Source organism: Melanerpes formicivorus, unplaced genomic scaffold (genome assembly GCF_026170545.1).
Source record: "Melanerpes formicivorus ecotype bairdi unplaced genomic scaffold, bMelFor1.0.p_v2 SCAF_14, whole genome shotgun sequence".
Classification (NCBI taxonomy): Eukaryota; Metazoa; Chordata; class Aves; order Piciformes; family Picidae; genus Melanerpes; species Melanerpes formicivorus.
In genome coordinates, this window is record NW_027142366.1 from 1,662,844 (window position 1) to 1,690,189 (window position 27,346).

Sequence of the window (27,346 nt, forward strand, 5' to 3'; positions counted from 1 at the left end):
TGCTCCTCTCCAGACTGGTGCACCTCACTGTGTGTCTTGTGTCTTGTGGTGAGGGACAGGAGGTACTGGGATTCAGTGGTTTCCTGCCTACTATCATAGAACAGTTTGGGTTGCAAGGGTTCCATCTGATGGGAAATCTGTGCCAAGCCAGCTCACTGGAGAGCTGCAACCCAAGAGACATCAGAAGTCCACATGGTTACTCCAGCAAACCCTCTGAGGTGGAGCAGGCATCTTCTGCCAACCACACTGACCCTTTTGTGGTGCCTGGGAGAAGCTGCCAGGTGTCCCTGTGAGGGTGAGGCCTGTTTCCCCCCAGCAGTGTTTCAGATTTGCATCCTGGATCCACCTTGTGTCAAGGGAGATGAATCATTTGTCCTTACCAGCACAGCAGCTGAGCTCCAGCAGCCCCACTGGAGGGCAATGAGGCCCAGGTTGTGGAGCAGAGATCTGGCTGGAGCTGAGTGTTTTGGCCACTGGCATGTGATTTGCCTGCAAGAGGGAGGGCAGCTGGGTGAAAAGAGACGAAGCAGAGCTAATAGCCATAGTGGATTGTTGCTGCTGCTGCTGCTCCATCCCATTCCCCTGCTCTGTAACTGCAATATCATGTTCAAATCAAGGCAGCAGACCGTGAAGGCACTTCACACAGAGCCAGAGCCACCAGCCCTTTTGCTAAGCTGCTTAGTCAAGGTAATGCTTTTGAAAAGAAAATAGAGATGACTGCTGTTTGCCTGGGGGCTCCACGGGATTGTGAGCTGCTGGAGAGGGTTGTTCATGGTTTGAAGCCCTTCTCTGAGAGCACAGCAGTGCCACCAGCCAAAAGGAGGTGAAGCAGTCTGAGGAGAGCTGGCCAGCACTGAGAAACAGGAAGAGGGCAGTTTGCCTGGCTTTGTGCTGGGGGGAAGCCATGGAGTTTTCCTTCTAGCTTTTCTGCCCTGGCCTAGAGTGCTCTCACTCTGGCAACTACCTGCCAGCCCAAGCACACTGCCACAACCACCAGTGCCAGGAACTCACTGGAAGAGAAAGATTCATTCCATGTCCATATACAGCAAATTGAAGAGGACAAAAGAGAAATGGGGGCACACTCTCCTACAGACACTTGGGAGACTCAGGTGCCAGAGCCCCTTTGGAAGCCAGGGAGGTGGTGGGTTGAAACCCCTTGAAAGTGGGGAAAGAAAACATCACAGCAGCAGCAGTGTCTTTGGGTTCAGTTCTCAGCTGCCAGGGCAGTAGGATGTTGTGGATGCAGAGGAATGGGAGCTGTGCTGCAGGAGCAGTTCAAAGAGTACCTTCAGTGTCTTTGGGTTCAGTTTTCAGCTGCCAGGGCAGTAGGATGTTGTGGATGCAGAGGAATGGGAGCTGTGCTGCAGGGGCAGTTCAAAGAGTACCTTCAGTGTCTTTGGGTTCAGTTCTCAGCTGCCAGGGCAGGAGGATGTTGTGGATGCAGAGGAATGGGAGCTGTGCTGCAGGGGCAGTTCAAAGAGTACCTTCAGTGTCTTTGGGTTCAGTTCTCAGCTGCCAGGGCAGGAGGATGTTGTGGATGCAGAGGAATGGGAGCTGTGCTGCAGGGGCTGTTCAAAGAGTACCTCCAGTGTGGGCTGAGCTGGCTGCTTGGCTCCCATGGCAGGGCACTGGCATGGTGAGCAGTGAGGAAAGCTGGAGGGGGAAGGCATGGCTTGCACAAGAGTCTTCCACCCTGGGCAAGATGCCCTCTCCTTTTGGCTTTCTCCCGCACACCGAGCCCCGGACGTCTCTCTCCTCTCTCAGTCCAGCCTCCGCAGCTCCCCTTGCGCCAACTGGGGCACCAGCAGCAACTGGGGGAGCCGACGCTCGAGCTGGAACAGCCTGGGCAGAGCCCCCAGCCTCAAGAAGAAGAACCAGTCCGGGGAGAGGGAGTCTCTGCTCTCCGGGGAGGGGAAGGGCAGCACCGACGACGACTCCGACGACGCCAAGTCCAGCACGGTCAGCAGGCACTCGCTGCACCGCCGGGCGGAGTCCCTGGACTACCGCAGCTCCCTCGACCTGCCCGAGCTGCTGCAGCTGCCCGGCCTGCGCCCCTCGCTCGGCCCCGGCCCCGGCCCCGCCGCCCTCCTGCCCGCAGAGCACCAGGACTGCAACGGCAAAATGCTTCACGTGCCCGGGGAGTTCCTCCTGCGCGTCGAGGGCCACAAGGACGAGGACGCCGACTACGAGGACGACGTCGAGGATGTGAGTGGGGAGGGGAATCGGGGGGAGCTCAGGTGGGAAGTAATGGGGAGCTCAAGTGGGAAGTAATGGGGTGCTAAAGTGGGAAATGGGGTGGTCAGGTAGGAAGTGGGGTGCTCCAGTGGGAAATAATGGGGTGCTCAGGCAGGAAGTGGGGTGCTCAGGTGGGAAATAGGGAGCTCAGGTGGGAAGTAATGGGGAGCTCCAATGGGAAATGGGGTGCTCAGGCAGGAAATGGGGTGCTCAGGTGGGAAATTATGGGGAGCTCCAATGGGAAATAATGGGGTGCTCAAGCAGGAAGTGGGGTGCGCAGGTGGGAAATAGGGAGCTCAGGTGGGAAATAAGGGGGAGCTCCAGTGGGAAATAATGGGGTGCTTCAGTGGGAAATGGGGTGCTCAGGCAGGAAATGGGGTGCTCCAGTGGGAAATAATGGGGTGCTCAAGCAGGAAATGGGGTGCTAAGGTGGGAAATGGGGTGCTCAGGCAGGAAATGGGGCGCTAAGGTGGGAAATGGGGTGCTCAGGCAGGAAATGGGGTGCTCAGGTGGGAAATAATGGGGTGCTCAAGCAGGAAATGGGGTCGCTCATGTGTTAAGTGGCTTTTCCACTCCAAGAAGGCAGGTGAAAAAGCAGGCTTTGAGATGGCTGGTGGAGACAAAATGAGTCTGGAGCTGGAGGCTGGGGGCCTCCACTTCCCCAAAGGGTTCTTGTTATTAATGGCTTGAGCTGCTGGCTTGCAGTGATTCCTAACGAGGTGAAACTGCAAGGGGCTGTGCAGGCATTTGCCTGGGTTTTGGACTGAGTGATGTGGTCCCCCTGGCCCAGGACACCTCCAGAAAGGAGCTGTAGGCACAAGAGCCAACTAAAGCCTTTGCTCACGAGAGCTGCTCTGCAGCTCCAGGGCATGAAAGCCTAGAAAGAATGTTTCCTACTTAACTTTTTGGGGTTTATTTTTTAATCCTTTGTGGTTTTGTCACAGCTTTGGATCTCAAAATGCTACCTGTATAGAATCCTTGCTTTGTTCTGTTCTTATCTCACTGCACAGCAGCCCCTTTCTTCCACTGCTCTCCTGCCTGTGTTGCTGGACAAATCACAGGATCACAGGGTGTGAGGGGTTGGAAAGGACCCCTGGAGAGCATCAGGTCCAAGCCCCCTGCCACAGCAGGACTATAGAATCCAGTACAGGTCACATAGAATCCAGCACAGGCCACACAGGAACATATCCAGATGGGGCTGGAAAGTCTCCAGAGAAGGAGATAACCTCTCTGGGCAGCCTGTTCCAGGGCTCTGCGACCTTCACAGTGAAGAAGTTCCTCCTCATGCGGAGGTGGACCCTCCTGTGCTGCAGTTTATATCCATTGCCCCTTGTCCTACCCCAGGGTGCAGCTGAGCAGAGCCTCTCCCCTCCCTCCCAGCCCTCAGATATTAGCATTTATTAGATCCCCTCTCAGTCTTCTCTTCTCCAGACTGAACACCCCCAGGGCCCTCAGCCTCTCCTCATAAGGCAGTGTTTAATCATCCCTTCAGCACCCTGGTAGCTCTCTCTTGGACTCTCTCCAGCTGATCTCTGTCCCTCTTGAACTGGGGAGCCCAGAACCTGGATGCCAATGTGACAGTGCCAGGCACGGCTGTGTCCCAAAAGCTCGTGGCTCCTTGCAGGCACTGTGAAACCCCACATCCTGCCCCTGTCACCCGAGGACTGGGGAAGCTGAAGAGGCAGGAAGGTGAAAGAGGGAGCAAAGTTGTCTCTCCTTCTCCCTGCAGAGCTACTGCTACCGGATCCGCAAGGCGCTGGAGCCCTACAAGCCGCGGTGGTGCAAGACTCACGAGGACTGGGCCCTCTACTTGTTCTCCCCCCAGAACAGGTGAGAAAGCCCAGCCAAGGGCCAGCCCAGCACCTTTTTGTGCCAATGGCACCCTGCTAGCTGGCCTTGCCTTGAGAAAACCCCTTCTGATGCAGCAGCACTGAGGGCTTGAGACGTCCAACTCCTGACTTTTAGGCAACTTGTTTTGTTTCTGCTACACCTGGGCAGAACTGTTGCATGGTTCACTCCCTGCCTGCCCAGGAAGAGGAGTGGTTTGGCTGGCACTAGCAGCTGGTAACTGCATCTTGTTTATCCCACCAATAATGGCTGAAGCTCGTGGAGAGACTGCCTCACCAGCCGGGCTGATGCTGGTGGCACAGCTGCTGAAGGCTTTTGAGGGCATCTGGTTGGGGTGGGGACTCTCCTGCTGAGCCAAACTCCTGAAGGATGCTTTCCCTCCCCCACCATCCCCTCAGGTTCCGAGTGATGTGCCAGAAGGTCATTGCCCACAAAATGTTTGACCACGTGGTGCTGGTCTTCATATTTCTCAACTGCATCACTATAGCCCTGGAGCGACCAGACATAGACCCCCACAGCACGGTGAGTACCTGGGCACAGGATCCTGCCGTGCCTGAGCTTGGAAGGCACCTCACAGGTCACAGAATCACAGAGTTACTGAGGCTGGAAAAGGCCTCTGAGATCACCAAGCCCAGCCTAGGACCCAACACCACCACATCAGCTAAGCCAAGCCCCCAAGTGCCACATCCAAGCTGTTCTTAAAGAATCACAGAATCATAGGTTGGAAAAGACCTCAAAGATCATCAAGTCCAACCTGTCAGCCAACACCTCATGACTATTAGACCATGGCACCAAGTGCCACATCCACTCCCCTCTTGAACACCTCCAGGGATGGGGACTCCACCACCTCCCTGGGCAGCACATTCCAATGGCCAACAACTCTCTCTGGGAAGAACTTTCTCCTCACCTCCAGCCTAAAGACCTCCAGAGCTCATCTACTCCAAACTCCCTGCCTCACCAGGGCAGAGTAAAGAGGGAGGAGAACCTCCCTCAACTTGCTGGCCACACTCCTAATGCAGCCCAGAATGCTACTGGCCTTCCTGCCCTCTCAAATTCGTTCTAGATAACTGTGGTCCCTGGTCCCTGCTACCAGCTCACGGTGGATCTTGAGTCATAGGATGGCTTAGGTTGGAAAGGGACCTTAGAGACCATGGGCAGGGACACCTCTCCACTAGGCTCAGCTGCTCAAGGCCTCATCCAACCTGGCCTTGAACACCACCAGGTAGGAGGCATCCACAGCCTCCCTGGGCAGCCTGTGCCAGGGTCTCACCACCCTGGTACTGAAGAACTTCTTCCTAAGATCCACCCTAAGCCTACTCTCCCTCTGCTTAAAACAATTCATTGATGCAGCATCCAGATCTTAGTCTGGTCCAGGGCAGAACCCTGCAAGATGAAAGATGTTTGGTTTCTAACCTCTTTAGTAACTTGCCTCTTTTGTGTTGCTCTGTGCCCTGCAGGAAAGGATATTCCTAAGTGTCTCGAATTACATCTTCACTGCAATCTTTGTGGCTGAAATGATGGTTAAGGTAATCACATCTTCATCCCAGGGCCCACAGTGAGGCCTGGGAAAGACCAGGAGGTGACACAGTTATGGTTTGAGTAAAGATTTAAATCAGAGGCTCTTGGAATTAGTTTAAATTAGAATCTTAGAATCAGTTGGAAAAGACCTCTGAGGTCACTGATTCCAACCATAGACCTAACTCACCACTACCTGCTGCTGGGGATCTAGGAACCATAGAGTCATAGAATTGATCCAGCTGGAGAAGACCTCTAGGGTCACTGATTCCAACCATTGATCTAAGTCACCACTACCTGCTGCTGGGGATCTAGGAACCATAGAATCATAGAATTGATCCAGCTGGGAAAAGACCTCTAAGACCATCAAGTCCAACTGTCAACCCAACACCACCATGGCCATTAAAGCATGTCCCAAGGTGCCAAGGCCACAGGTTTTGTGAACACCTCCAGGGATGGGGACTCCCCCACCTCCCTGGGCAGCCTGTTCCAACACCTGGCCACTCCTGCAGCAAAGAAGTTGTTCCTAATCCCCAGCTCACAGCTTCCCTGTCACAATTTCAGGCCACTGCCTCGAATTCTGCCACCTGATACGAGGTTGTCTTCCTTCTCCTGGTTGTAGGTGGTAGCTCTTGGCTTTTTCTCTGGGGAGAACACCTATCTGCAAAGCAGCTGGAATGTCCTGGATGGAGTCTTGGTCTTTGTTTCCATCATTGACATTATTGTCTCCATGGCCTCAGCAGGAGGAGCTAAGATCCTGGGTGTCCTTCGGGTTCTGAGGCTTCTGCGGACCCTGAGACCTCTCCGGTACGTTCGCCACGGGGGTGGCTGAGTTGGCTTTGAGTTGGTAGATCAAGGAGTCTGGAAGCTTGCAGGTGATCCACCAAGGTCTGGCTAAGCCACAGAACCAAGCTGGAGCACAGCACAGGCAGAATCCTCTTGGGGGGAGCTCTTATCCAGCGAAGCTGTTTGAAAACAGTGAAATTAGTCAGAGTTCCTCTTTGCCAGCATGGAAAAGAGTAGCTGGGGTTTGGAGGCAGAGGTGTTACCATCCCCAGGCAGTTAGTGCAGGGGATGTCTCCTCCAGGCTGCATCTTCCTCACTGTGTCCCACATGAGCCTGGCTGCTCGTTGGGCTGCGCAGCCTCACAGCAGCTCCCAAGCACAGAGGTCGCCCTGGCTCAGGGAGGAATTGGCAGCTCAACAGATGCTGCCAGCAATCTGATAAGCTCCAGCATCTCCACCTGCCCACCCAGCTCTGCATGCCTTAGCATCACCACAAAACAGTTTAGCTCTGGAAGATGCTCTCAGTGTGGGGGGAAGAGGAATCAAGAGAATCTGTGTGTGGTTGCAGTGGTGCAGTAGCACAGAGGGTTAATGCCTGGGGGATTCCTCTCAGCTCCCAGCTCCTCTTCTCTTTCCACTCTGCTTGGCCAGAAGCACAAAACCCTTTTCAATGAAATTTCAAGGGAAATAAGGATCCCTCCAGAGACCTGTAGCTTTCTGATTATAACCTGCTTGCTTGGGAGAGTGATAGGAGGAGGCAATCTTCAGCCCCGTGACCACAAGCACAGCTGTTTGCTGCTCTCTTTCCTTCGTGAGAAGTGACTTTGAGGGTGTTTCTGTCTCCTTTCTGGTGCCCACACTCTGGTTAGCTGCTGGCATCAGGGTCCCCTTGCAGGGTGGGCTCCCCAGGAACCACTCTGGGTCACCCTGGGCATGAGCTGGCAGCACCTTGGGGCACCTCACACATAAGGAGGAGCAGAAACCAGGGCACAGGCAGCTCATAAATAAACCTAAGGGGGGGTGAAAAAAAAGGGGGAATTGTTCTTGGAGAATAACTAGGCTAGATCCTATTAATAGAGAGGAATTCATCACCTCTTGTGACAGCTTCACTTATCACAGCTTCTTCTAAGATTACTCCAGGGGCCCTTCCTAACACTCTGTAGGTACAGCTCAGACCGACACGTTACTTGCTGCTGAACAAGACCCCACTGAAATGCTTTGTCCCTGCAGCACACAGCTCCTCTCTTCTCCATCTTTGGCAAGCATGAAAGCATCAGTAGTGGTGCAGGCTCCAGCTCCCTGCAAGGATTCCTAGCCTCTCTGTGCTCCTAAAACAAGCTTTGATGTTCTTCAGCCAGAAGACAAACATCTTGCTTGGCCTCGTTGTCCCTCACATTCTTCAGACCCCCGTGAGAGAGCTGCTCTCCAGGAAAAGCAAAGCCCCAAAACAACACCCAGCAGCTGCTCCAGGCTGTGCTCAGCACATGCCTGGCCTCTCACAGCCTCCCAGCAAGCAGCCTGCTCTTTAATGGGATGCCCTTTTGGCTGTGGAGCTGTTGATCACAAGTCCCTGTTAGCTAAGAGTCAGTTCAGGAACTAATTAGGCAGCAAACTGAAAGGACTTTGTGTGAAAAGTTGTCCTGGGGCCAAGGCCATTGGGGCAGGTGGGACTTTAGGAGGAGAAGACAGACTCTCCACTACCACTCTGAAGCTGTTTTCACATGGTGTTAGGAAGCAGGTCCCTGGTGTGTGCCCCTCTGAGAGGGGAGCAGCTCTCTGGGCTGAGGTACAAGTGGCCTTGTAGGGGGAACCACTGTGATGTTCTGCCCTTAAAGAGTACTTCCTCCTCGCTCTTGCAGTTGCCCCACATGCAGCTGACTGGGGGCCTTACACTCTCTCAATTCCCTCTGATGTGATTGTGAACATTCTGGTTGTCCAAATAAGCCACTGATGGTCTCTGAATGCTGCCTGCAGGTAGGGAAAGGTTGTGGTGGCTTTACTGCAGACCAAAGGGAGGAGAGAGACAGAGAGGTAAGAAGAGGGCATGGATACAAATCCAAAGCTTTCTGGGTTTGCCCTTGTTCTTTTCCAGAGTCATCAGCAGAGCCCCAGGTCTGAAGCTGGTGGTGGAAACCTTGATCTCATCCTTGAGGCCTATTGGGAATATTGTTCTCATCTGCTGTGCTTTCTTCATCATCTTTGGAATTCTAGGAGTCCAGGTAGAGTACTTCCTTCACCATTCAATCACAGAACCAACCAGGCTGGAAAACACCTCAGAGGTCATCAAGTCCAACTTATTACCTAATACCTAACACCTCCTGCCAGCCCAAGTGCCACATCCAAGCCTCTTTTGAACACCTCCAGGGATGGTGACTCCACCACCTCCCCGGGCAGCACATCCCATCTGTAAGTGACTGCTGCAACAGGGAGGCTGTTTTGCTCACCTCTTGGGGCTTGGGTGGAAGTAATGAGCTCAGTCTCTCCAGAGGAAGATTGCAGTTAGGTGTCAGGAAGGAAGAGCCAGGCCCCCAAGTGCTGTGCCAGCGCTTGCTGGAAGGTCACCAGGAACCCCCAGAGGTGTTCCCCTGCCCTGTGTGTGCAGAGAGCTGCAAGGGAAGGGAAAGGAGTCTGAACTGGGGGGAAGAAAGAGACCTTGGGGGCAGACTGTCCAAAGCTACATCTTCTCTGGGGTTTTTGTCTTTTTGTTGCTTCTCCAATGCAGCTTTTTAAAGGCAAGTTCTACTACTGTGAAGGGCCTGATGTGAAGAACATCACCACGAAGGCAGACTGCACCAACGCTCACTACCGATGGGTGCGCAGGAAGTACAACTTCGACAACCTGGGGCAGGTAAAGTCCTCCCCTGCAGGAATGCCTTTTGGTGTCTTCTTTTTTCCCCCCTTCCTGGACCAGGTTTGAATGGATGAACACTGAAAATGCAGTCCCTGAAGAGGGTGTGGAGCCTCCATCACAGGAGGCTTCCATGAACAGAAACAATCCCAGCGGGGTAGGAACGGAGCAGGGCACCTCTTAATCTCTTGCAGCCACGCTTCCCAGGGCTGTGAAAGTCTTTGTGGAGTGGAGAGTGTTGCCTTAAAGCCTTCAGTCCCTCATGCACAGAATACAGAATTAACCAGGTTGGAAAAGACCTTTGAGATCATGGAGTCCAACCTCTCACCCAGCACCATCTGATCAACTCAACCATGGCACCAAGGGCCTCAGCCAGGCTCTTCCTAAACACCTCCAGGGATGGGGACTCCACCACCTCCCTGGGCAGCACATCCCAGTGGCCAATCTCTCTTGCTGGGAAGAATTTCTTGCTCACATCCAGCCCAAACCTCCCCTGGCACAGCTTGAGACTGTGTCCTCTCATTCTGTCTGGACCTTAACTTTCACTTTTAGTCTCTTGACTCCTAGCTGATGCTCTGTACTGGCTGAAAAGCAAAGCAGCCCACAGCAGGAGCTGGGCTTTAATGCTACTGACATAGGGCCAGCCTGACATACTGACTCTCAATCATGCTTTGGTTGACCAGGAAGCCTGAGGTGTCTGAGCTGAAGTTCAGCCTACCTGTGAGGGAAATGGAGTGTGAATGACCACAGGCAGCTCACTTTTAAGCCAGGTGTGGTAACAGGTAAAAGCAAGCCACACCATGCTTCATTCCTCCACCAGCTCCAAGGCAGAAGATGTGTCCTGAGCTGTGGATTGGTTTTGCTGAGTGTTGTCTATTGTTAGTTTCTTTTCTGGGGACTAAAATGCAAGACCAAGCTTTTCTGTGTGATTTCTTATAGGCCCTCATGTCCTTGTTTGTCCTCTCCTCCAAGGATGGCTGGGTGAACATCATGTATGATGGCCTGGATGCTGTGGGTATTGACCAACAGGTAAATCACAGAATCACACATTTGTCAGGGCTGGAAGGGACCTCAAGGCTCAGCCAGTCCCAACCCCCTGCCATGGGCAGGGACACCTCACACCACAGCAGGCTGCTCACAGCCACCTCCAGCCTGGCTGCAAACACCTCCAGGCAGGAGGCTTCCACCACCTCCCTGGGCAACCTGTGCCAGGCTCTCACCACCCTCCTGGGGAACAACTTCTTCCTTACATCCAATCTGAATCTCCCCATTTCTAGTTTTGCTCCATCCCCCCCCAGTCCTATCACTCCCTGACACCCTCAGAAGTCCCTCCCCAGCTTTCTTGGAGCCCCTTCAGACACTGGAAGTCCACAATTAGATCTCCTGGGAGCCTTCTCTTCTCCAGACTGAACAGCTCCAACTCCCTCAGTCTGTCCTCATGGGAGAGGAGCTCCAGAGTCCAGACATGCTGCTCTCAGAAGCCCCAAGCCTGGGTCACACTGGTGGTTTTGAAGTCCTAGCCGAGGAGCAGAGCTCTGGGATCTTCCTGAGGCCCTGACTGCCCATCAGGAGGCCAAGATTGTCCATTTTCCTCTGAGTGGCCATGGCCCATGCAGTACATAAGCAAGCACTGCTGGAGATGATCTTGCTTACCACAGGACTATAGAATCATAGAACCATTAAGGTTGGAAAAGGCCTCTAAGATCATCAAGTGCAAGCATCAACCCAGCACCACCATGCCCACTAAACCAGATGGTATTTGAGGAGGACCACACATGCAGCTTTCAAGGGAGGTGTGAAGGGCAAGGCCAAACTCCCAGGAGGTGGGAAACAACCAGGAATGTTCTGAGAGGGACATCAAGTTTGTGTCTTGGTGCAAAGGCAAGTCCAGAGTCTTGGATAAGCAGCACCTCAGAGGAGCCACAGCAGCCACTTTGTACTCAGATTTTTCTCCTCCTGCTTTTGTAGATTACCAAAACAGCTAAGGAGCATCAGCCAGGAGCCCACACCCCAAACCAGAGCCTAGTTAAAATAAAACCTGGGACCTGTCTTTAACTGCAGTGGTCTCACAGGAGGGATGAAGCCCATCCACTGAGGCTGATCTTGAGCTGTAGGAGCTCAGTGCCAAAATGATTCAGTCCTGTAGGGCAGCTTCTGGAGGCCAGGATGAGATTTACAACAAAAGTGAAGTTATTGGCAGGGAGAAAGGGGATGAGAGGAAATAGGAAGTTCCACCTAAACATGAGGAGGAACTTCTTTAATGTGAGGATGGCAGAGCATTGCAACAGGCTGCCCAGAGAGGTGATGGAGTCTCCATCTCTGGAGCAGGCTGCCCAGAGAGGTGGTGGAGTCTCCATCTCTGACATAGGCTGCCCAGAGAGGTGGTGGAGTCTCCATCTCTGACATAGGCTGCCCAGAGAGGTGGTGGAGTCTCCATCTCTGACATAGGCTGCCCAGAGAGGTGATGGAGTCTCCATCTCTGGAGCAGGCTGCCCAGAGAGGTGGTGGAGTCTCCATCTCTGACATAGGCTGCCCAGAGAGGTGGTGGAGTCTCCATCTCTGACATAGGCTGCCCAGAGAGGTGGTGGAGTCTCCATCTCTGACACAGGCTGCCCAGAGAGGTGGTGGAGTCTCCATCTCTGGAACAGGCTGCCCAGAGAGGTGGTGGAGTCTCCATCTCTGGAACAGGCTGCCCAGAGAGGTGATGGAGTCTCCATCTCTGGAACAGGCTGCCCAGAGAGGTGGTGGAGTCTCCATCTCTGGAACAGGCTGCCCAGAGAGGTGGTGGAGTCTCCATCTCTGGAGTCATTCCAAATCCACCTGGAAGCATTCCTGTGCCAGCTGCTCTGGCAGGGGGGTTGGACTGGATGATCTCCAGAGGTTCCATCCAACTTCTCTCATCCTGTGGTTCTGTGAAACTGCTTTGGGAAAAATCTCCTAACTCCTGCCAGCCCTCTGCTCCTCCCCACAGAAGTGGAGTGTGCTGTGGTGCTGCTACAGAATCACAGAGTGTTGGGGGCTGGAAGGGGCCTCGAGAGATCATCCAGTCCAACCCCCCTGCCAGAGCAGGGTCACCCAGAGCAGCTCACATGGAACACATCTAGGCAGGTTTCGAATATCTCCAGAGAGGGAGACTCCACAGTCCCCCCTGGGCAGCCTGTTCCAGGCTTCTGTCACCCTCACAGAGAAATAATTCTTCCTCCTGTTTCCATGGAACTTCCTCTGCCTCAACTTCTACCACTGCCCCTTGTGCTGGCCTTGGGCATCCCCCAGCAGAGCCTGGCTCCAGCCTCTGGGCACTCAGCCTTTACATCTTTATCAACATCAATGAGGTGACCCTCAGGCTCCTCTGGCCAAGCTGAAGAGCCTTCAGCTCCCTCAGGCTCTCCTCAGACAGAAGAAGTTCCACTGCCTTAATCCTTTTCATGGCTCTGCGCTGGACTCTTTCAAGCAGTTCCCTGAGGCCCTTCTTGAACTGAGGGGCCCAGAACTGGCCACAACATTCCAGATGTGGCCTCCCCAGGGCAGAGCAGGGAGGGAGGAGAACCTCTCTCAGCCTACTGACCGCAGCCCTTCTACCACAGCGCGGCGTGCCAAACCCCCCGACTCACCACACCTCTTGTCTGTGCCGCTTCTCTCCTCTCCTGGTTTATTGTTTTAACTCCCCCCCACCTCACCAGCCCATCCAGAACCATAACCCTTGGATGCTTCTCTACTTCATCTCCTTCCTGCTCATCGTCAGCTTCTTCGTGCTCAACATGTTTGTGGGGGTGGTGGTGGAGAACTTCCACAAGTGCCGGCAGCACCAGGAGGCGGAGGAGGCGCGGCGGCGCGAGGAGAAGCGGCTGAGGCGCCTGGAGAAAAAGCGCAGGAGTAAGGAGATGTACCTGTCTGGTCGGTAGACTGTGTCACAAACCAAAATCTTTCTGAGCCCTGCCTGCTCCCAAAGCAAGATTTTCCTTTTTCCTTCGTGGTTTGGTTTGGTTTGGTTTGGTTTGGTTTGGTTTGGTTTCCCTCCTCCCACCCCCGGGGTTCGAGAGGTTGTTTTGCTTCCTTACCCCTTTGGCGGTACCTTAAGCCTTGGGTTGTCTGCGCCTTGGAATTGCCCTCTTGCAGGCCTGATGGAAAGCATTAGCTGTTTGCTTGGCTGGGGGAGAAAACCCTCCTCCAAGCAGAGCCTTCTGTCATGCTCTTCAAGGCCAAGGTGCTCCCAGGCACCGAGCAGGAGCCCGTGGTGCGGTGAGGGATGCGGCGAGTCAGCAGCTGCAGTGCTTCACTGCGTGGCTGAAGGCCAGTCCCAAGGCTGGCTCTGGTGGCTTAATGTGCCGCTTGCATCTGCTGCTGCTGGTGGTGGTGGTGGTTTGATTTCCCACTCCTTTTCTTAGACAAAGTAGTTGTGATGCTCCTTAGAGTCCTAGTGCATGGCCCCCGCATGCCCCACACGTGCTGCATGAGGGCATGAACAAACCAGCAGCTCTGGGGAGAGGGAGGGAGCCCCAGCGTGGGGCTGCCCAGCAAATTCTTCTCTGGCAGATGTCCATTACAAGAGATGCTGGCCCAAAAGAGGCTGGGCAAAGCCTTCACTGCTGAGCAATGTGCTTGGGACTCACTTTGTCCTGGCAAACGTGGAAGTCCTGGCCAGGGGCAGGGCTGTGAGGGTGCAGCAGAAGGCCTTAAGCTGGAATCTGCTTCTGAGTGGATCTAGCAGAAACCAAAGCAGATCAGAGAAACACCTGAGCATCTTCTCCTGGCCTGAGCCAAACTTCCCAAAGGTTCTTATGTGATAGGATAGGATAGGATAGGATAGGATAGGATAGGATAGGATAGGATAGGATAGGATAGGATAGGATAGGATAGGATAGGATAGGATAGGATTAACCAGGTTGGAAAAGACCTTCGAGATCATTCAAGTCCAGCCTATCCCCCAGCACCATCTGATCAACTAAACCATGGCACCAAGGGCCTCATCCAGTCTCTTTTGAACACCTCCAGTGCTGGTGACTCCACCACCTCCCTGGGCAGCACATCCCCACGGCCAATCTCTCTTTCTGGGAAGAATTTCTTCCTGACACCCAGCCTGAACCTCCCCTGGCACAGCTTGAGACTGTGTCCTCTATTCCACTGTTCCCTGGCAGGCTCCACCAGGGACAAGCTGCCTATAGCATCTGGAGGCTACTCCCAGGGAACCAGCCTTGCCACCATCCCAGCCAGGTTTAGTGGGCATGGATAGCCTGCATTAGATGCTGGCAAGCATTTTGTAGAGGTGAAGGAGCACAGCTTGGCCACTGTGATCCAAGGTGAGCTTAGTCAGAGACAGGACTTGAGTGCTTCTGGCCCCATTTTTACAGCAGCCCTGTGGCTCCTTGCCTAGCCCTGTGCTGCCCTGCAGAGCCCCCTGGAAGGGCCTCATGCCTCATTGTGACAGTGCTTAGCTGTCTCCCAAGCCAAAGACAGCCATTTGCAGCTGGGGAAACTGCAGGGCCATCAAATTTGCCTGGCTCTAAGGAAACAGCAATCAGAGGCTGTGCTGCAGAACCTCCAGCCAATTCCCTCCATCTCTCCACACCTGGGTCAAGGCAGACAGCTTTATCTCCTCCAGTTCCTCTTCTACTCTCATAGTCCTTTTTATTAGAACCCTGGGAGACCTCAGCACTAAATGTCTGCACTGTGGTCTCCACAGGACCTTGATGACTGAGTGACCTGGCAAGCCAAGCCCATTTCATGTCAGCTAGCTGTGAGTTAGGAAGCTGGGCTGAAATGAAAGCGAGAGCAGCCTGGCCAGGGGCAAACACACACTGAATCTCTTCAGAGAGTTGGGAGAGTTCAAAGGTAATTTCATTTCCCTTCTCCCATTTTGGTTTTCGAGTTGGAGGTTCCAGCTGGGACTAGAAGTGGAAATCCTGGAGGCAACATTTCCAGCACAGGGAGAGAGAGCAGTTTTATGTCCCCAAGAATTCCTCCTGCTTGCTTCCTCCTTTCTACCCCAATGTGCTCACCCCAGAAGACATTCAGATAAACTGAGTGGCTATGGGAAGGGGAGGGGGGAGGGAGGGAAGCTTATATCCAGGGAACATCCTTAGAGAAAACAGACTGGGGCACAGCTAAGGAGGGAGCTTAGCCACAGCTGGTTGCTGGTCCTGATTAGCAGTTAAATCTCATTACGAGGCTGCTTAGCCACCACAGAGAGCCAGGCCCTGTCAAAGTGATGGACACTGCTGCACTGTCCCTCGTTGTCCAGCTATCTGCAAGGAGATACTTCAGACACAACCCCAGGCACTGCACAGATGTGGGTTGTGATCTTTCCCTGAGAGCACACAGGGAGCAGGAGGAGGAGGAGGAGAGCTTTCTGGAAGGAGATCAAGTCCAGTGTAGCATCTGGGAGGCTGAACTCTTGGCCATGTGCTGGGCTTTCAGGAGGTTACCTCAGATCCTGTGGCTCTGGGGTGTCCCTGCCTGTGCCTGCCCAGCACAGCATCTGGGATGCTGAACTCTTGGCCATGTGCTGGGCTTTCAGGAGGTTATTTCAGATCCTGTGGCTCTGAGGTTTTCCTATCTCTATCTGCCCAGCACAGCATCTGGGAGGCTGAAGTCTTGGCCATGTGCTGGGAATTCAGGAGGTTACCTCAGATCCTGTGGCTCTGGGGTGTCCCTGCCTGTGCCTGCCCAGCATGGGCAGTGTGGCATCCACCTGTGAGTTGCCCAAGAGGTGAAATCAAATCCTGGAGACACCCTTGGGAAGTTTGCTGGAAGTTGCCTCTTTTAACAGCTGTCTTGTGCAAAGGTCTCAAGTTTTCACCATCTCCTCCTGGGTCAATCAGAAGGTGAAAGCAAACGTGGCAGGCTCAGAAAGATGCAGGCAGGGGCTGGGGCTGGGGCTGGGGCTGGGGCCAGGACTGGGGCTGGGGCTGGGGCCAGGGCCAGGGCCATGCGTGGCGGTGGCTGTGGCTGGGGGGCAGGGGGGGGATGTCTGTGTGCATGTGCAGGAGTGGGATGCTGCCCAGGGACAATGGGGTGGCCAGCTCTGTGTGGACCCCAGAGCTGAGTGCCCCACCCAGGGGGAGGAAGGGGTGAGAGGCCAGTCCCCATGGGCAGGGTGGGCACAGGAGAGCAGGGATTCTGTGGAGGAAGCCCAGCAGAGAGCTTTGCTTCTACTTCAGTTTCCATTTCTAGCACTTGGCCTGGAGAGATCCTAAGAGGAGGAAGAACTAGGGCTGTGAAGAGTAACATCCAGCATAGCCAATGTGTGCCAGCTGAGCAATGCCCATCATCTGGACTTGTCCTGTGTGCCTGGCACCATGGCTTTGTGTCCTGTCTGTAATGTCCTCTCTGTGTGTTTCTGTGTGCTGAGGTCTTTGGGGATCTGCAGGTGCCTGCATGCACAGAAACAAAGCCTTGAGCTGTAGGAGCCTTGGGCTAGGGCCTGGGGATGGGGCTGGGACAAACCTCAGCTTCTCAATGCCTGGATGGTCCCAGCTCAGGTACAGTGCCCAGGATCTGCAGGCTGGGTCCAGGGTTTGAACCCTCTGTACAGAGCTGTGAGCCTGGCAGAGGGAGAGAGTAGAGCAATAGAATCATTTGGGTTGAAAAGAGCTCCACTACCTCTGCTCTGTAGAGAAGTGCAGAGTGATTTAGTAACCCTGCAGCTCCTAAGCTTTTAATGAGGTTTTCAGAAGAGGCAGACCCAAACCCCAACCTCCCCAGAGTAAAACACATATATTGGCTCAGTCTCTGTGCTCCAGGGATGGGGCCAGCCCCAGCCTGGCTGTGTCTGAGGTGCAGCCAGCAGCACAGGGAGCAGAACACGATGTCAGGTCAAACACAGGCAGTGCTCAGGGCTTCAAAGCCTGCAAGAGAGGCTGGCTGAAGCTGTGTGCCAAAAGCAGGGCAGGAAGAGCTGGAAGGGCCTGAGAAAGCCCCAGGGAGGCCCCAGCTGGGGAGGAGAGAGTGGCTTCCAGTAGTGTCACCGAGGCACTGGTCCCTGGGAAGAGCCCAAAGCCTGGGAATGCAGAAAGGGCAAATCATAGAACCCAGACTGGTTGGGGTTGGTCACTTTGTCCAACCCCCTGCAGCCAGCAACCAGAGCAGGCTGCTCACAGCCCCAGACAACCTCACCTGGAAGGGTTCCAGGGCTGGGGCATCTCCCACCTCTCTGGGCAACCTGGGACAGGGTCTCACCACCCTAGGTGTAAAAACTCTCTTCCTTCTCTCTAGTCTGAATCTCCCTCTTTTAGCTCAAACCATCACCCCTTGTCCTCTCACAGCAGGCTCTGCTAAAAACTCCTTCCCCATCTTTCTTGTGGACTCCCTCTAAGTCCTGAAAGGCCACCAGAAGGTCTCCCTGGAGCCTGCTCCAGACAGAACAACCCCAACTCTCTCAGCCTGGCCTCACAGCAGAGGGTTTCCAGCCCTCCCAGCACTGCTGTGGCCTCCTCTGGTCCCTCTCCAACAGGTCCCTGTCTGTGCTGAGGACTCCAGAGCTGGCCCCAGCACTGCAGGGGAGGTCTCAGCAGAGTGGGGGAGGGCAGAATCCTCTCCTTCAATTCTTTTTCCTGAGCTGCACTTTGTCCCAGAGGAGCATGGCCTCTGCTGTGCCTCTCTGGGGCATTGCCCAGCACAATGCTGAGCATCTGGGCATGGGGGGAGGAGACCAATTGTGATCCAAGAGCCAGCAGAGACACTTTCAGAGCACTCCCTGTCAGCCTTTCTCCCTGGGGGTGAGCAGTGGTGGGCACCACACAGTGGTCCTTCAGGTAGCTCATCCCTCAGTGCCACAACCAGCAGAAACATCTGAGCTGTAACTAAGGTTTTGGGCACTGCATATCTGAGTGTTCAGTATCTCCAACTAGGGACTTATCAAAACATCTTTGCTTATTTTTCCAGGCAGCTGCAGGTAGAGAGCTCCTCTGTGCCAAGCATGCATAGAAACCCATTAGGGCTTTCTAATGTTTCATGCAGAGGGGAATAATGGAGAGCTGTAGCTAGCAATTGTAATGCCAACCTAAATGCTTTTAAGCTAGCAGACAGTGCTTCATTAATTTTCCTGTCAGCAGAATTACAAGCAAAGAGGTTTAAATGCTCTGCAGAGAGGTGAGAGGCAAGCATTAGCCAAGATCCAGAAGTGGGAGAGAGGCAGGGCTGTGGTTTTCCTTCTGCTTATGTCTGATGGCTTCTCCTCCCCCTCCTGCAGTGCTCCCAATTCCAACCATCACCTGCAGCTGGAGGGACTCTTGGCTGTGTTGGATAGAAGTCTGCTGGGTGGTTGCTTGGAGTCTTATCCCAGAAGCCATTTCCCTGGAGAAACCAGGCAACCAGGGCTGCTTTTTGCCTGCTGTAGTTAAGGATGCATTAGGTCTCCTGGTGCACTGCTCTCCCCATGCAGGTTTCCCTGCTTGAGCAGGCTGTGGCAGGAGGGGCATGCAGTGAGCACTGCACCCAAAGTGGGGAGCATGACACAGTGCAGCCTCACTAAGAGCTGGGGATGTCTGTCTGGGCTGAGAGGAGGCCAGAGCCTCTTGCTGTGCTGTGGACTGAAGTAAAAGCCTTCCTAAAGGGACTGGGCCTGGGTAGTGTCCCAGCAAAGCTGGGGGCCCCTGGGGCTCTGCACCACAGAGCCACACAGAATGCGTTGGGTTGGAAGGGACCCTCAAAGGTCATCTTGTCCAATCCCCCCTGCAGTGAGCAAGGGCAGCAGAATCTCTCCAACTAGCTCAGGTTGCTCAGGGCTCCAGCAGGTTCCACCTTGAATGTCTCCAGGCAGGGAGCCCCCCCAACACCTCAGGGCAGCCTGTTGCAGTTTCACCTCTCCCACCGTGGAGAACTTCCTCTGTGCCTCTGACGTCCTGCTTGGAGCAGGTCCGAGCTGCAGTGAAGCTGTGTGGCTGTCCTCTCACTGCTTTCACCCTGCTGCAGCCCCTCTGCCTTCATGGGATTGCCCTCACCCAACAGCAGCCTTGCAAGAGCAGAAGCTGGCCTGGCCTTGCTGCAGAGCCCTGCTGCCTGCCCTGCGCCTCGCTTGAGCAGCATCTCCTCTAGTGGACACTGCATGGTAGCTGCACGGAGCATGCCTCTGCTCTGCATGTGCCCCAACACAGCAGCTTAAGCCTGGACTGTCCTTGCATGTGTCCCCCCAGGAGGAGTTTCTTTTCCATCTGGCTTCAGGGGTGGAGTGCACCCCAAATGAGCAAAGCACTTCCTAGAGCTCCCTCATCCCAGCTCAAGTTCAGCCTGCCCCAGCCAGCTGGCCTGGTTTAGCCAGCAGTGAGCAGTGCTGAGTGTCTCTGAGACACTGGCACACAGCAAACCAGAGCCTCCTTTATGGCTGGGTGCTTCCTCCTGGCTGCCTGTACATCCACACCCTGTGAAGAGAGAGCTGTGCTGCTGCTGAGCAGCCTAGGAGCCTCTCTGCTGGGCAGCTTTGCCCTGGCAAATGTCTTCTTGTGATTGTGCTTTAGAAGCCTCTTCAGGAGCCTCTGAAATGGACCAGACCCTGCTGAGCTGCTGCTGATCAGATCATCAATGGCTGCATTTGGGCAGGCCCAAGAGCAGCTGCAGTCACCTCCAGCCTGCTGCCTTGAGGTGCTGCTAGCCATCACTGCTGCCATTCCTCTGAGGTCCCCATTCATGGACCACTGGTCATTAATAAATAGTCCTTTCATGTAACATTTGGCTCCTGGGGACTGCTCCTGGACCTCCCAACTTGCTGCTTGATCTTTTCCACTTTATTCCCAAGAAGACATTTCCCCAAAGGAGAGGAAAAACAAATGCAGGGAGTGTGCCCTAATCCTGCCCACACATGGAAGGACACTGTGCAGGCTTAAATAACTCAGAGGCTGCAATGCTTTGATGATTGATGATGATGATGATGATGGTGGTGATGATGATGATGATGATGGTGATGATTTCTTAGACCAACTGGAAAATCAGCCAAGCTCAGGAGCAGGGTCAGCCCTCCCAGGCCACGATGACTTGGTAGGACTAAAGGACATGAAAGAAACAGAGGGAAAACACAAACCCAACCCAAGAAGTATCCAACAACCCCAACTGTGCTTTGTTTTCATCTTGGTTTTCCACACCCCAAAATAAGAACAACAATTAAGCCCAGGTGACCCTGGCCAGGAGGAAATGTTTATCAAATGCCTCCTCTCTGCTTTTAACTACCAGGGGGCGAGGGAAATTAGTTGAAAGAGAGTAAGAGATTCCCTTTGCCTTTATCCAATTATTTTAGGGGTTTGGATTCCAATCTGGCTCTGACTTGAAACAGCAGCAGCCACATTTCAGGAGTGACTCCATCTGAAACAGATTAGCAAGATGAGAGGAGTGGAGGAGCAGACAATCACAGAATGGTTTGGAAGGGACCTGCCAAGGTCACCCAGTCCAAGCCCTGCAGGCAGCAGGGACATCCTCCACTAGATCAGGCTGCTCAGAGCCCTGTTCAGCCTCACCTTGAGCACCTCCAGGCATGGAGCCTCAACTCCCTCCCTGGGCAACCTGCTGCAGTGTCCCAGCAGCCTCCTGGTGCAGAACTTGTTCCTCACATCCAATCCCAATCTGCTCTGCTCTCATTTCAAACCTATTGCCTCTGCTCCTGTCCCTGCAGCCCTTTGGGAGCAGTCCCTCCCCAGGGCTGTGTTTCAGGGGGCCACTGAGTGCTTTGGAACTTACTTCTCTCCTCACTGTTTAAGGTGGAGCAGCTCCCTTTTTCTCAGCTCCTCCTGCATTTGAAGCTGGTTTTGCTCAAAGGTTTGCACAAACCCTGCTCTGCTAAGAACAATTCTGCTCTGACTTATGCTGGCCTAAGGTGCCTCTTGCAGAATCTTCAGCCCCCCCTGACTGTGGCCTGAAGTGTGCTCTTTGAATATTTACATCTCTGAAGTCTGAAGGAATTTGACTCCCTGCAGGTGCCCATGGCCATCTCCTGGGCACAGGCTCAGCTGAGAGGCACAGCACAGTAAATACAGCTGGGTCCCAGGGCAGTGTCCCAATAAGCTCCTTGGGACAGCCCCAGAAACTTGGTCATGGGCAGCAAGTTCCTCATTTCAAAGAGCAGAAAGGAGGAGTCGTGGCCAGGGGCAGAGAGATCAAATCCACATTGCCCTAGCCTGAGTGGCTTTCTAGGTGCAGCCATGGCCTTGGTTTTGTAGTTGCAGAGGAGCTTGTGCTGTAGGGGCAGATGCTGAGCACCCTGCTCCCTTGCTGTTGATGCTCTCCTGTGTGCTACTAACCCTCCTGCATGTGTCCTACCTTGCCACAGGCATCACTACCTTTTCTTTAGGCCTTGAAAATGCACCAGAGGTCACAGAAGCTGAGCTCAGGTTATGTTCTTCTCTTCCTTGGAACATGCCTGACATCAGCAGGAGTAGGAGAGAGGCATCTCAGAGTCTGGAGCGATGAGACCTGGCCTTAAGTCTTTCCCCTAAAGTGGAGCTGCAGCTTTGCTGGGCTTGGCTTTGGGTCTCATTTCCATCCTGCTTCTCACCCTTCCTGCTTTCTGGCAAGAGTTCCATTAAGTGGCTGTCCTCTGGCCTGAGGAAGGGCAGCAGGGCAGAGAGCGCTGGGGAGGAAACAGACCTGGCTGTGTCAAAGCTGTGGGGACCCCTCCTGTGGGCACGAGAGGTTTGGCTCCACCTGATGGGCCCCACCCTGCTTCTGGAAGGTTCTAGGCAGGAGCTTTTGACCCTCTGAAGCGCCTTGCTTGAGCCAGCTCTCCCCCAGGCTGAGGCTGGGCACGTCCCGCGGCGATGGCTGCGAGCGCGGCAGAGCTGTGCGGCAGCGCTGCGCTCACTCTGCTGCGCTCACTCCGCTGCCTGCGAGCGTGGCAGAGCTGTGCGGCAGAGCTGCGCTCACTCCGCTGCCTGCGAGCGTGGCAGAGCTGCGCTCACTCTGCTGCGCTCACTCCGCTGCCTGCGAGCGTGGCAGAGCTGCGCTCACTCTGCTGCGCTCACTCCGCTGCCTGCGAGCGTGGCAGAGCTGTGCGGCAGAGCTACGCTCACTCCACTGCCTGCGAGCGCGGCAGAGCTGTGCGGCAGAGCTGCGCTCACTCCGCTGCCTGCGAGCGCGGCAGAGCTGTGCGGCAGAGCTGCGCTCACTCCGCTGCCTGCGAGCGCGGCAGAGCTGTGCGGCAGAGCTGCACTCACTCCACTGCCTGCGAGCGCGGCAGAGCTGAGCTCACTCCGCTGCCTGCGAGCGCGGCAGAGCTGTGCGGCAGAGCTGCACTCACTCCGCTGCCTGTGAGCGCGGCAGAGCTGTGCGGCAGAGCTGCGCTCACTCCACTGCCTGCGAGCGCGGCAGAGCTGTGCGGCAGAGCTGCGCTCACTCCGCTGCCTGTGAGCGCGGCAGAGCTGTGCGGCAGAGCTGTGCGGCAGAGCTACGCTCACTCCGCTGCCTGCGAGCGCGGCAGAGCTGTGCGGCAGAGCTGTGCGGCAGAGCTGCGCTCACTCCGCTGCCTGCGAGCGCGGCAGAGCTGTGCGGCAGAGCTGTGCGGCAGAGCTACGCTCACTCCACTGCCTGCGAGCGCGGCAGAGCTGTGCGGCAGAGCTGAGCTCACTCCGCTGCCTGTCTCCCGCAGAAGCCCAGCGCAGGCCTTACTACGCTGACTACTCCCCAGCGCGGAAGTACATCCACAGCCTCTGCACCAGCCACTACCTCGACCTCTTCATCACCTTCATCATCGGCGTCAACGTCATCACCATGTCCATGGAGCACTACAACCAGCCCAAGGTAAGGCCACCTGTGCGCCTCAACGGCCGGGAGGCACAGCAGTCTCTCTGGCTCCAGGGTTGCCACTGCACTCTCTCTGGCTCCAGGGTTGCCATTGCAGTCTCTCTGGCTCCAGTGATGAAAGTTGAGGCTTAAGAAGTTCCATGTGAGAATGAGGAAGAGTTTTTTCCCTGTGGGGGTGACAGGACACTGGAGCAGGCTGCCCGGGGGGGTTGTGGACTCTCCCTCTCTGGTGATATTCAAAACCCATCTGGATGTGTTCCTGTGTGATCCTGCTCTGGCAGGGGGGTTGGACTGGGTGACTCCAATCACACAGTCACACAGTATCACTTAGGTTGGAAAGGACCTCGAGGATCATCGAGTCCAACCTATCAACACAGACCCCATGACTAGACCATGAAATCCCCCCTGGCCATTGTGCTCCTGGGCAAGCTGCTGTGGGTGGCCTGCTTTAGCAGGGGGGTTGGACTGGGTGACCTCCAGAGGTCCAATCCATTTCAGAACACAGAATTAACCAGGCTGGGAAAGACCTTGGAGATCACCAAGTCCCAGCACGCTGGGCTGCTGGGCTTCTGTCATCTCTGTGCCAATGCCAAGCTTGTGCCTGTCAGTCCCTCTGCAAAGGCTGCAGGAAAGGGCCAGCTGGGGCTAATCTCCCTGGTTTGTCTCTTTTCAGTCCCTGGATGAAGCCCTGAAGTACTGCAACTACGTGTTCACCATCGTGTTCGTCTTCGAGGCAGTGCTGAAGCTGGTGGCCTTCGGCTTTCGGAGGTTCTTCAAGGACAGGTGAGAGGATCCCCAAGGGCTGGGTGCCTGGGCCAGGCTTGGGCTGACCTAGTTTTGGAGGCAGGGTAAAGATAGCATGAAAGCAATGGACCACATGCTGTGTGCAAGAAAGAAAGAGCAGAGGGCTCTGTCTCCAGAGGGCAGAAACTGTGGGGCAGGGACTGGGACTCCAGGAACTGCTGGCACTGCTGTGTGGAGAGAACTCAGAAATCTTGCAGAATGCTGGACAGATTCTTTCCCCTAGGATCTGCCACTCCATGGTGCCTGACCAGCTCAGCTCAGGGTCAGAAACAAGCTGCTGACATCAATCCAGTGTCCTCAAGAGCAGATCTGTCAGCCTAAGGGCTGGAGCTGCTCTCTGTAAGGACAGACTGAAGGAGTTGGGGCTCTTCAGTCTGGAGAAGAGAAGGCTCCCAGGAGACCTTCTTGTGGCCTTCCAGTATCTGAAGGGGGCTCCAGGAACGCTGGGGAGGGACTTTTGAGGGTGTCAGGGAGGGATAGGACTGGGGGGATGGAGCAAAGCTGGAAGTGGGGAGATTCAAATTGGCTGTGAGGAAGAAGTTGTTCCCCATGAGGGTGGTGAGAGCCTGGCACAGGCTGCCCAGGGAGGTGGTGGAAGCCTCATCCCTGGAGATGTTTAAGGGCAGGCTGGATGTGGCTGTGAGCAGCCTGCTGTGGTGTGAGGTGTCCCTGGCCATGGCAGGGGCTTGGAACTGGCTGAGCCTTGAGCTCCCTTCCAATCCTAACAATTCTATGATTCTAAGGTCACAGGGTTCCTCAAACCAAGCCTCTTTTGCAGTCCAAACCAGTCCTTGGTAGACTGCTGGCTTTGGAAAGCCTTTGACAAACACCAGAGGTATTCAGCCCCACTGCCTTCAGATCCCAGCTGCAGAGACCTGCAGCTCTGCTGCTGCCTCCCATTCAGCCAGGGGCAATCAGTGATGAAAGCAGCTCAAGGTCTGGCAGCTTGCTGGGGAGCTGGGCAAAACTGGCCACTTCTCACAGAATCAACCAGCTTGGGAAAGACCTCAGAGATCATCAAGTCCAACCTATGACCTAACCCCTAACACCTCCTGACAACTCAACCATGGCTCCAAGTGCCACATCCAAGCCTTTGTTGGGCACCTCCAGGAATGGTGACTCCACCACTTCCCTGGGCAGCACATCCCAGTGGCCAATCTCTCTTGCTGGGAAGAACTTTCTCCTCACCTCCAGCCTAAACCTCCCTGGCACAGCTTCAGACTGTGTCCTCTTGTTCTGGTGCTGGGTGCCTTGTTTGCTTTATTTGCCCTGACTGAGCAGCTGGAACCCACTTTGAGCAAAGCACTGATGAGGGAAGGTGGGTAGCAAGGACAGGCAGTGCCCTCACCTCTGACTGTGCTGGTGTGGAGGGTCCTCTCCCAGCCTTGGGTGATACTCCAGTGGGGTAGCTCAGGTGACAGAGCAGGGGAGCAGCTGGGCTGCATCACATCAAAGGCCTATCCAGAACAGTAGCTTGTCCCTGAGAGTTGCTCCACCTGGACAGCAGGGCCCTGGAATGAGGCAGGGATGCTGCCAAGTCTGCACTGCTCATAATTGAGAGGCCAGCTGCAGAGAGCTGATCTTGCACCTGGTCGATCGTGGGCCCAGGCACCAGGCTTTGGGCTTTGCTTGTCATTAACAGATAATTCTCTGCTCTTGGGCCTCTGCCCAGGCATGATTGATTGATTGATTGACTGATTTTTGTCCTTGCTCTCTTTCTCTGGTAGGTGGAACCAGCTGGATTTGGCCATAGTCCTCTTATCGATTGTGGGGATCACACTGGAGGAAATTGAGATGAACGCTGCGCTGCCCATCAACCCCACGATCATCCGCATCATGAGGGTGCTGAGGATAGCCAGAGGTATGGGCTGCCCAGAGCTCTCCAGCCAGCCCTCCAGACACACCAGGAAGTGCTTGGCCCAGTTCATAGACCCATGGGCTGCCTTGGCTTGGAAGGAACCTTAAAGGGCATCAGGTTCCAGCCCCCCCTGCCATGGGCAGCGATGCCTCCCGTGAGGCCGCGTTGCTCAAAGCCTCATCCAGCCTGGTCTTAAACACTCCCAGGGATGAGTTCTTTTTATTCTTCTTCCTCCTCTTCTCTTTTTTTTGGTAGTTCTTCCCATCCTGCTGTTTCAGTTCAGTTGGAGAGCAGTTAGGAGCCCAGGCTGCCCAGTGCCAATCCATTGACAAGCTGGGTGGGCTTTCCTGGGTGTCTCCAGTGGCATCTTTGGTCTCTGGTTCACACAGGAGGCCTGGGACCTTTTCTACTGATGCTAGACAAAGGTAGGAAGTGGTGGAGAAGGGAGGCTCAGAGCTTGAGGGGCTGCTCTTCACAGATGAAGTGTCTCCCCACCACTGCCCTTCTCCTGCTCAGACCTGCTGGAGTTCTGCTGCTTTTTGGTCTGGTTTGCTGCTGCCCTTGAGGCTAACTGGGGTGGAGGGGATGCAGTCAGGATGTGCAGATGCTCTGTGGGCCCTGCCAGGGTGCAGGGCTGAATGAATACATACAAGAGGGATCCAAACCTTCTCTACAAGAATCTGAAGCTAGATTTTCTTCATGGGTTGTGCTTGAAACACTTCCCAGCCCTCCTGACCAGGATTTGATTCTCATTGTAGTGTTGAAACTGCTTAAAATGGCCACGGGGATGCGAGCTCTGCTGGACACAGTGGTACAAGCACTGCCCCAGGTAAGCCCCCAGACCTCATCCATGCCCAGCTTGGGGGACTCCTCCTTTTGGACCTGGAAACAGCTCTGTGTCACCGTGCCTGGTGGGCACTAGAAGCCACCTGGAGCTTCCTCTGCTGCCACCAGAGCCTTAGTGGCAGGCTGTTGCACGGCACATCCTGCTCCCATGGAATGTGTTAGATGGGAGAAGCAGCAGGATGGGAAAGCAGTGAAGTGAGAGCCAGCTGCTGTAGGCAGAGCTCTCCTAAATCACAGCTTCCCCTGGCAAGTTCAGCCAACACAGGGCCAGGCAGAGAAAGCTGTTGGTGAAAGTGCTGGAAGCAGACAGCTTCCTTCTCTGAGGCAGGAGCAAGGCTGTTCACTGGCAGCTACTGACAGAGGGGCTGCAGCTTTTAACAGGCAGAGGGAGGAGAAGTTTCTGAGTGTTGGAAGCTTGAAGTGGGGTCTCAGATCACCACAGCCTCACAAGCTGCAAGAGGAGCAGTGGTGCTGCCAATCTTGATGGTATTTGGTAAGATCCTTCAAGTGTTCACTTCCTGGGACCACTCTGACCGACACAGGAGGACAGAAATGGTCTTTGCTGACTTGCTCTCCACCCTCAGGGGGATCTGAAGGACATCAGAAGGAGTTTAGGGGTCCTTTGATTGTAAAATCTCATGCTGTCTAAGCTGTGTGCTGCTAGGTTGTGGGTTTGATGGTCTGAGTCCTTTGGAGACAGCTTAGCTGCCTACACATTGCAGTTTCATCTCTCACCAGCATCCACCAGATCCTGGTATCCCACCAGGCAGAACTGGCAACAGTCACTGCCACAGTCTAGCCAGAAGTGAGTACCAGCATGAGGTGCCAGGCCACCAGGAATGAGGCAGAGGAGCTCTGAGCTGGAGAAGCAGCACTTTGAGGGTGCAT

The 27,346-nt window shown here is 54.7% G+C and overlaps 1 protein-coding gene across 1 annotated transcript in view; it reads left to right on the forward strand.

Moving 5' to 3' along the window:
- CACNA1H (calcium voltage-gated channel subunit alpha1 H) overlaps positions 1 to 27,346 on the forward strand; it is a 136,411-nt gene that overhangs the window by 92,891 nt on the left and 16,174 nt on the right. Inside the window, exons 15-27 of the mRNA XM_068146523.1 lie at positions 1,765 to 2,205; positions 3,965 to 4,065; positions 4,482 to 4,605; positions 5,541 to 5,609; positions 6,221 to 6,405; positions 8,476 to 8,602; positions 9,106 to 9,231; positions 10,171 to 10,260; positions 12,912 to 13,104; positions 22,796 to 22,947; positions 23,624 to 23,733; positions 25,482 to 25,615; positions 26,371 to 26,441. Of these exons, the coding sequence (XP_068002624.1) occupies positions 1,765 to 2,205; positions 3,965 to 4,065; positions 4,482 to 4,605; positions 5,541 to 5,609; positions 6,221 to 6,405; positions 8,476 to 8,602; positions 9,106 to 9,231; positions 10,171 to 10,260; positions 12,912 to 13,104; positions 22,796 to 22,947; positions 23,624 to 23,733; positions 25,482 to 25,615; positions 26,371 to 26,441 (1,923 nt within the window). The remainder of the gene's footprint in view (positions 1 to 1,764; positions 2,206 to 3,964; positions 4,066 to 4,481; positions 4,606 to 5,540; positions 5,610 to 6,220; positions 6,406 to 8,475; positions 8,603 to 9,105; positions 9,232 to 10,170; positions 10,261 to 12,911; positions 13,105 to 22,795; positions 22,948 to 23,623; positions 23,734 to 25,481; positions 25,616 to 26,370; positions 26,442 to 27,346) is intronic.